This window comes from Trichechus manatus, unplaced genomic scaffold, assembly GCF_000243295.1.
Source record: "Trichechus manatus latirostris isolate Lorelei unplaced genomic scaffold, TriManLat1.0 scaffold00042, whole genome shotgun sequence".
Lineage (NCBI taxonomy): Eukaryota > Metazoa > Chordata > Mammalia > Sirenia > Trichechidae > Trichechus > Trichechus manatus.
The window spans coordinates 15,924,898-15,933,359 of NW_004443978.1; the positions used below are offsets into that span (position 1 = coordinate 15,924,898).

General features: G+C 39.1%; 2 protein-coding genes across 3 annotated transcripts in view; one reads left to right on the forward strand and one right to left on the reverse strand.

Moving 5' to 3' along the window:
• NDUFAF5 (NADH:ubiquinone oxidoreductase complex assembly factor 5) overlaps window positions 1-1,305 on the reverse strand; it is a 40,030-nt gene extending 38,725 nt beyond the window's left edge. The window contains 2 exon segments of the mRNA XM_004376486.3: window positions 1,025-1,263; window positions 1,266-1,305. Coding sequence (XP_004376543.2) covers window positions 1,025-1,263; window positions 1,266-1,290 — 264 coding nt within the window. The 5' untranslated portion in view covers window positions 1,291-1,305.
• A 91-nt stretch (window positions 1,306-1,396) lies between these two features.
• The window catches only part of ESF1 (ESF1 nucleolar pre-rRNA processing protein homolog), an 88,781-nt gene continuing 81,715 nt past the window's right edge, over window positions 1,397-8,462 (forward strand). For both annotated transcript variants that reach the window (XR_002824103.1, XM_023731429.1), the window contains exons 1-2: window positions 1,397-1,517; window positions 2,737-3,419. Coding sequence is in view for 1 of the 2 variants with exons in the window: in XM_023731429.1 (XP_023587197.1) it covers window positions 2,780-3,419 (640 nt within the window). In the remaining variant the exon portion in view is untranslated. The remainder of the gene's footprint in view (window positions 1,518-2,736; window positions 3,420-8,462) is intronic.

The window sequence follows — 8,462 nt, forward strand, 5'->3', positions numbered from 1 at the left end:
TGGGGAGTGCTGACACACTGTGGAAAATGAAACCAAAGTCATGGAACGAAAATAATTTTCTCTGTAAATTTTCACCTAATGCACGATAAAAATTTTAAAAAATACAATGAGAACGATACATGTAGTTTTGAACTTTCTAGTAGTTACTTTTAAGAAAGTAAAAAGAGAAATTAGAGAATATACTTTATTTAACCCAATATATCGAAAATTTGGTTATTTCACCATGCAATCAATATAAAATACTGAGATATTTTACATGATTTTTTTTCCTCACTGAAATCCAGTATGTATTTTACACCTGAAGCACATCTCGATTGGACTAGTCACATTTCAAGTGTTTCAACTGCCACGTGTCCAGCGGCTATCATACTAGATGGACAGCACCGAGAAGAACATATAAAGCCCTTACATTATGAGGCCCTAATGACTCGGGCCCTCCTGACTTCCTCTCCCACTCACTAGAGCTCTAAGCTCCAGCTTCACTGAGGTCTCAACAAGGCCCTTTTAGCCTCAGACTCGTTGCGCTTGTTCTTCCCTCTACCTAGAGGCTTATCCCCCAAATCTCAGCCTGACTACGAAATTCTTCATCAGGTCTCCTGTCCAGCGGGTCATTCCTGACCACAACAGTCACTACCATTTAACTTTTTTTTTTTTTTTTAATTTCCCTGACCTAATTGAAATACCGTATTGGTTAATTTGTTTCTTGCCTACGGTTTCGCCCTCTGCGCCCCCATCCCACCCTCTCCCCCCGCCCCACTAAGAATGCAATCCTTATGAGGACAGCCGTCTTGCTTTGCCCCAGTTACAGCTGTAATTCAAGCTATATTTGCTGAGTGAATGAATGAACGAATGAATAAAATCCTATGAATATCCGAGCCCCCCCTCCTGTGGTTACAGAAGAAACCCAGTGAGGCAGGGCAGCTGCTCAAGGTCACAGAGCGAGGTGGGTTCAGGGCCCGGCCCGAGCTCCCGCATCCAAAGGCTGGGCTCGGCCCCGCCCTTCCCCGGTCCCCTGCGATCTCACCTCCTCCTTTAGGTAGTCATACTTCATCGGTTCGGGCTGCTGGGCCGCCCAGTTCTTCTGTTTCCTCTTCAAATCACGGTCGAAGATATTCAGAGCCCTAGGCGAGGCACTGTCCGGAGAAGAGACGCCAGAGGCGACCTCCCTGCTGCTGAGGTTTTCCGCGAGGAACCCCCCCAACCGAGGCCGCCGCCGCAGACACCAAAGCGGCTTGAGTCGCAGCATCCTTACCTGCGACGCTCTAGCCGGCGCGCTTCAATCGCGCGCATGCGCCACCGCTGCTTCGGAGACTACCATAGAAATCTTCGCGGAAGAAATAGAGGAAGTAGTTTGGCCTAGCTCACGTGCCGTTACGGACGGGCGCCACGCGGAGGATTGTGGGTATGGGTCTCACGTGAGGCTTACTGAAGGCACCCGAGATCAGAGTGCATTGTTGAGCGTAAGGAGGACGGTGGAGGGGCAAGAACCAGTGTCTGACAGGGTGTGCTTCGGAATCGTAAGTTGTGGGCTTCCTTCTGACCTTTCTGGCCTCATTTTTCAGACTTCCTTGATCCTCCTCAATGGTCGCTTTCTCTAGGGGCCTCAGCCCAATAGCTTTAGGAGAAGGGAGCACTCGTTCAGTGTTCAACCTGACGCGTGGGTTGAAGAGGAGGGTGGGCCACGGAGATGAGGGCGGGCGTAGGAACTGAGTCTGATCGCTTTCCCTTCTGTTCGAATATCTGATCTTCATTCTAAATATTTACACATGTTACCTTTATTAGTTGGATGAGATGGTGTCTACGTCGGAAGGCTGTCTCGGAGGGTTAAATAGTACATCTAAAGCTAAGAGCTCCCGTTATTAATACCAGTATTATTTTTGTTTAAGTGTGTAAATGCATCTTTGAAACTTAGTTAAGGCATTAAAAAACGTCGTTTTAAGAAAAAAGTACAGCCTTGTAGTCAAGCCTTGTTTTTGAAGCCTGGAAACATAGCATAACTACCGTCTTTGATTGGTCCCTATTTGCTTTTAATGGTCAGTTAGTTTTGACATTTACTAAAAATTAAATCCAGAAATGCTAAACCGTTGGTCACTTTTTTTAAGGGAACGGTACTAATTTGTGTGTGTGTGTATATATTTTAATATAATAATTTATTATAGCATAAGGTATTATAGAAAAAAGTGATTTATACTAACTAGAGAGACTTTACCTGGTTCTTGAAGGTTAGTAGAATTTAAATAGGGAGTTTTGTGAGCTAAACCTGAATTGATTTTATCTGTTTATGAAGTAGTTAGGAGTCTGGCTTTGTAGAACTGCAGGCTTTTGGGAGTAGCAGGAGGTAAGGATTAACAGTGAGAATAGGGCCAGAATGCAGAGAAGCAAGGGAGACAAAGTAAGGCTTGGAAGTCTTTTAATTACATTATCCTTTAATTTGTAACACTAACAGGAATACATATAGAAATTCTAAATGAGTGCCATTGGCTAATCAATTACCCCAATATAAAGCTCTGGAATTCTGCTTGGTTTTTCCTTATGTTTATTTGTCCAAATGTGTTCAAATGAAAAGAGGATATTTTGACATGGTTTTGTTTTTCTACATGTAATCCAGAGCAAGTAGGGGAAGTGAAATTAGACTTGTTACCTTCAGTTAACTTATACTGTGAATTAATATTTTTTTCAAAAATTTTATGTATATTCCTAACTCTTCATTATTGTCAAACTTATTTTATTTTTTAGCATTTGGTTTCTTCAAGCGTTTGCCCAGTCCAGAGGTTTAAAAATGGCATCCAAACAAGAAATAATGAGTGACCAGCGGTTTAAACGGGTTACAAAGGACCCAAGATTTTGGGAAATGCCAGAAAAGGATAAAAAAGTCAAAATTGACAAGAGATTTCGAGCCATGTTTCATGACAAAAAGTTCAAGTTGAATTATGCTGTGGATAAAAGAGGGCGCCCCATCAACCACAGTACTACAGAGGACTTGAAACGTTACTATGACCTTTCAGATTCTGATTCAGATCTCTCTGATGAAGATAGCAAAGCCCTGAATCAAAAGAAAATGAAGAAGAAAAAACCCCAGACCAAAATAGGAATAGATTCAAAAAGTCTAGTTGAGGAGAAAAAGAAAGAAACCAAGAAAATTAATCGAATGAATTCTGAAAGCAAAAATGAGTTAGAGAATTCTGAAAGAATTCAGAAAGCAAAAACGTCCTTTAAATCTAAGAAGTTAGATTCAGAAATACGTCCCAAGAAGGATAGCAAAGAATTTGCACAGAAAGGTACAAAAGAGAAAGAAGACATTGTTCAACGTAGTACAGATGACTTTCCTAAAGGAAAACTAAAGATGGTCAGCTTGGACATCACTGAAGTGAAATCACCCAAGGTCAAGTGTTCTGAGACAAGAAGGAAAATACAGTCAGGTTGGTGGGAAAGAATTAGGGATTCTTTAGTGTTGCATTACTTATGCTGATCTTTTAAAATATAAACATTCCTTAATAAGTATTTTCATGGTATAGTACCCACTGCTGTTGAGTCAATTCCAACTCATAGTTACCCTATAGGACAGGGTAGAACTGCCCCATAGGATTCCCAAGGCTGTGATCTTTATGGAAGCAGACCAGCACATCTTTCTCATGTGGAGCAGCTGGTGGGTTTGAACCACCGACCTTTCAGTTAGCAGCTGAGTGCTTTAACCACCGTGCCACCAATATAATGGGAATGGTCAAATATTTATTTGGAAGTATAAAGCAATGAAAGAGAAACATACCATGGAATGATAATTAATTTTTGATTTGGTGCCATAATTGCTAGAAGACAGACAAATGAAGATTTGAGGCTTGAAGCTAAATAATGACTTGGATTTGTGGTGGCCAGTAGTGAGAGCTATATTTTATAATCAGCAAAAGCGTTATAGTTATCATTGTGTGATAAGCAGTATTTCTGAAGCAGGTAAGTAGAGTTAGGTACTCATGCATTCCTTCATTCATTCAACAAATACTTGTTTAGGTGGCATCGTGGTTAAGAGCTCAAGCTGCTAACCAAGAGGTTGGCAGTTTGAATCCACCAGCCACTCCTTGGAAACACTATGGTGCAGTTCTGCTTTTCCTGTAGGGTCGCTATGAATCGGAATTGACCGCAGCGGGGTTGGTTTTTTCTGGTTTATTGGCAGATAGGAGCCGTATTGGCGCTGAGGTTAAGAGCTTGGCTGCAAACTGAAAAGGCAGCAGTTTGAATCCACCAGCCACTCCTCGGAAACCCTAAGGGACAGCTCTAGTGTGTTCTGTAGGGTCGCTCTGAGTCAGAATTAACTTGATGGCAATGGATTTGATTTTGACAGACAGAACATGAGTAAGACATGGTCTCCCATCTCAGAACTCTACTGCTAGCTAATATGATGCCTTTGAGCAAATTAGAAAAAGGTATTCGCCTCTGGAAACACACATCTCCCAGGGTTCAGATTGCTGAGGTGACAGATTCTTTGAGTGAAGCAATGGATTCTCCTCCCCTGAATGGATAGTCCTCCCCGTCCCCCATAGCTTTTTTGCAGATAACCTGCTAAATGCTATACAGTGGCCCTAGTCTAAAGCAGCAGTGTCTAATAGAAATACGTAAGTTTGAATTCTCTGGTAGCCACATTAAAAAAGTGAAACTGATGAAATTAATTTTAATAATACGTTTTATTTAATCCAGTGTAAGGAATAGTATCGTTCCAACACGTAATCAATATTCAAAAGTTTAATGGAATATTGTACTTTTTAAAACTAAGTCTTCAAATGTGGTGTGTTTTACACTTATAGCACATCTCAGTTTGAACTAGCTGTATTTCAGGTGCCCATTAGCCACATGTGGCTATGGGCTAACATTTGAGTAATAACAGATCTAAAGTAGAAGAAAAAATTAATTAACCATACTACAAAATAGAATAACAGTAAGTACCATAAAAGACATTCAGCAAAAAGCTATGAGAATTCCAAGGAAAAGACCACTCAAAATGCAATAATCAGGAACAATCAGGAGAAGCACTATTTTGATTGAGATTTGGAAAAATTAAGTTTGGAGACCAGAACATTCTACGTGGAAAGAACTTTGAAGCAAAGATGGGGTTAGGCATGTCGGAAGAGATTGGTAGTGCTATTTAATGAGTTAATAAGGTGTCTGAAGGGGTGAGTGGATAATAGAGCCAGAAATGGTTGTTTGGAGCTAGGAGAGAAGTACCTGGCTGTAGTTCATGTTTCCATGTTTACTACACTTATTAAAATTTTGTGTCACCTGTGGCAGCAGTAAATTTTGAGTGTTGATGTTGCTGATAGTTGATGTTGTAACTGAGAATTAGTTGTTCAGACGACCCAGAGAATACGGCTGTAATCACAGGACCCAAGGAGAGTAAGCATCACAAAAAGGCAGAGAAAGTTTTTGATGGATCACATTGGGAAGGTAGGAGATAACAGGCAGTACCCAGAATTTTAGGTAGCAGGTACTAGGGGGTTAGAGGTGGGATCTCATTCCACTGGCAGTGGAGCCAGGCAGAAAACTGAAGTATAAGGAGAACGGATAGGAGTCTGTTTCCTGAAATTGGAAAACAAGATCAGAGTGGGACCACCAGCTAGGACGGTTTGATGTTGATTTTGTTAGGTAAGTAGTCTAGTACCCTTTAAGTTCCACTTAATTTAGGACACTGGATTAATATAACACATTCGTATAAGCCTTTAGATTAATTTTACAGAATTTTTTCACATATCTTTAATTTTCTTAATAACCTTGGGAAGTCAGGATATATTTATCAGGAAGCAAGGCTAAAGTGACTTAGGTGAGGACACACAGAATTGGAACTAACTCAAGTCTTCTCATTCTTTCCATCCCACCATGTTGCTTGCAGTAATTTACGTTGGTTTCAGAGCCTAGAAAAAGGATCTGTAAGTGGCAATTAAGTGACTCCTCATAGGACCATTTTTAACTTATTATCTACAGTTACCATTCCAGCAACTACTGTGTGCAAGGGACTTTCTAAGTGATACAAGGGAAAGGTAATGTGAAGAGTTGCAGTTTGGTATGTGTGTTATTTTTAAATGTTTGAGCCCTGCACTTACACTTGTAAGATTTTAGTCTGAGGAAATAATTGGTCGTATGTGCAAAGGATGTGCTTTGCAGTATTGTTTTAAAAATAAGAAAAAAAATGGTAACCTGAATCATTAGGGAATTGATTAATTAAATTATGATATATCCAAACATGTATGTGATAATACAAAGTTTTAAAAATAGATTATAAAATAACATAAATGATATGACACAATTTGTATTTTTCTTAAAAATGAGTGAGTCTATCATAAAAAAAAAGTAGTGGATCATGTACCAAAATGTTAATAATAGTTATCTGTGGATGAAAAATTACTCGTTATCTTTATTTTCTTCTTTAAATCATATGTAAATCGGTTAATACATATTTGTACTTTTGTTGAGCATAATGTTTTCAGGTTCATCAGTGTTATAGCGTGTATCAGAACTTTATTTCTTTTTATGACTAAATAATATTCCATTGTATGTATATACCACATTTTGTTTATCTGTTGTTAATGGACACGTGGATTGTTTGAACCTTTTGGCTATTGTGAGTAGTGCTGCAGTGATCATTGGTGTGCAAGTATCTGTTTGAGTCCCTGCTTTTCGAGTCTTTTGAGCGTATAACTAGGAGTAGAATTTCTGGTTCGTATGGTAATTTTATGTTTAACATTTTGAGGCACCAGTGAACTATTTTCCACAGTGGCTATATCATTTTTTTCATCAGCAATGGATGAAGGTTCTAGTTTCTCCAGATTCTCGCCAATACTTGCTTTCTGTTTTTCTAATAATAGGCAAATTTTGAAAATTTTAATAGTTTATGTATTTATTTCAACATCTTTGAAAACCACACCATCATGTCTGTGACTTCAAGGACATTGCTTAGAACAAAGCGTTTTTTTTTAAAGTCAATTTAAAGAAAAATATTATTTAGGTGATATGCAAAAAATAATTAAAATAGTATGATAACGACTGAAGCTTGAGGAATATCGCAATACTGAATACATCTTTTCTGAGTATTCTGTTGCTTAAGTGAATTTTGCTACTTACCTCAGGATGGCTTTCTTTCGCTGATACGGTGGTAACTTGCTAATTCCATATACAGAACTTATGGTAATGCCTTTTCTTGTCTTTGTCACATTTACTGGCTAGTTATTTTACTATTCACTGTTCTCTCGTAGTACTAAAATAGAAGTCTCTCTCCTGTCTTTCCACCTGACAAAACTCCTTTCAGGTCAAACAGCATCTTTGTGAAACCTTCCTTATTATTCATACCTCTCTGTGGTCTCCTAATGCTTAAAACATAGATTCATAAATCAATAACCAATTTCCTGTTGTTCTAGAACCCTTCAGGACCGTGGGATCATGTTACAAATCATCTCCCTTTTCTCTTCCCCTAGCTCAGTGCTTTGTTTATACATAGCAGATGCTCAGTAAATATTTTATCCATGAATGACTGTTACAGGATTATGAGATCGAGAGAAACTAGGTTCCAATTTCATTCCAAGTCTTAAACCTTTGGATTTGTGTGTGTTTTTTTCTTTAAATAATGTTTTAAGTGAAAGTTTACAATTCAAGTTAGTCTCTCATACAAAAATTTGTACATACATTATTATGTGACCCTAATTGCTCTCCCTAAACTATGACAGCACACTTCTCCTTTCCACACCTAATTTCCCGTGTCTATTGAACCAGCTCCTGACCCTCTCTGCCTTCTCATCTGTCCTTGGACAAGAGCTGTCCATTTATTCTCATGTATTTACTTAAGCTAAGAAGCACACTCTTCACGAGTATCATTTTATGTCCCATAGTCCAGTCTAATCTTTGTCTGAAGAGTTGACCTTGGGAATGGTTTTACTTTTGGGCTACCAGAGAGTCTGGGAGCCATATCTTTCGGGGTCCCTCCAGTCTCAGTCAAACCATTAAGTCTGGTCTTTTTACTAGAATTTGAGTTACGTACCCCACTTTTCTCCTCCTCCCTCTGGGACTCTCTGTTGTGTTCTCTGTCAGGGTAGTCATTGATGGTAGTTGGGCACCATCTATTTCTTCTGTCTCAGGCTGATGAAGTTTCTGGCTCTGTGGCCCTTTCTGTCTCTTGGGCCAATATTTTCCTTGTGTCTCTGGTGTTCTTCATTATCCTTTTCTGCAGGTGGGTTGGGACCAATTGATGCATCCCAGATGGCTTCTGGCTAGCTTTTTTTTTTTTTTTAATATATATGTATATTTTGTCGTACTTCAGGTGAAGGCTTACAGAACAAATAGTTTCTCATGAAACGGTAGTACACATGTTGTTTTATGACATTGGTTAACAACCCCACAACATATTAACCCTCTTAACTTCTCAACCTTTTTTTTTTTTGGTGAAAATACACATAGCCAAAGATACACTGTTTCAAAAATTTCTACAT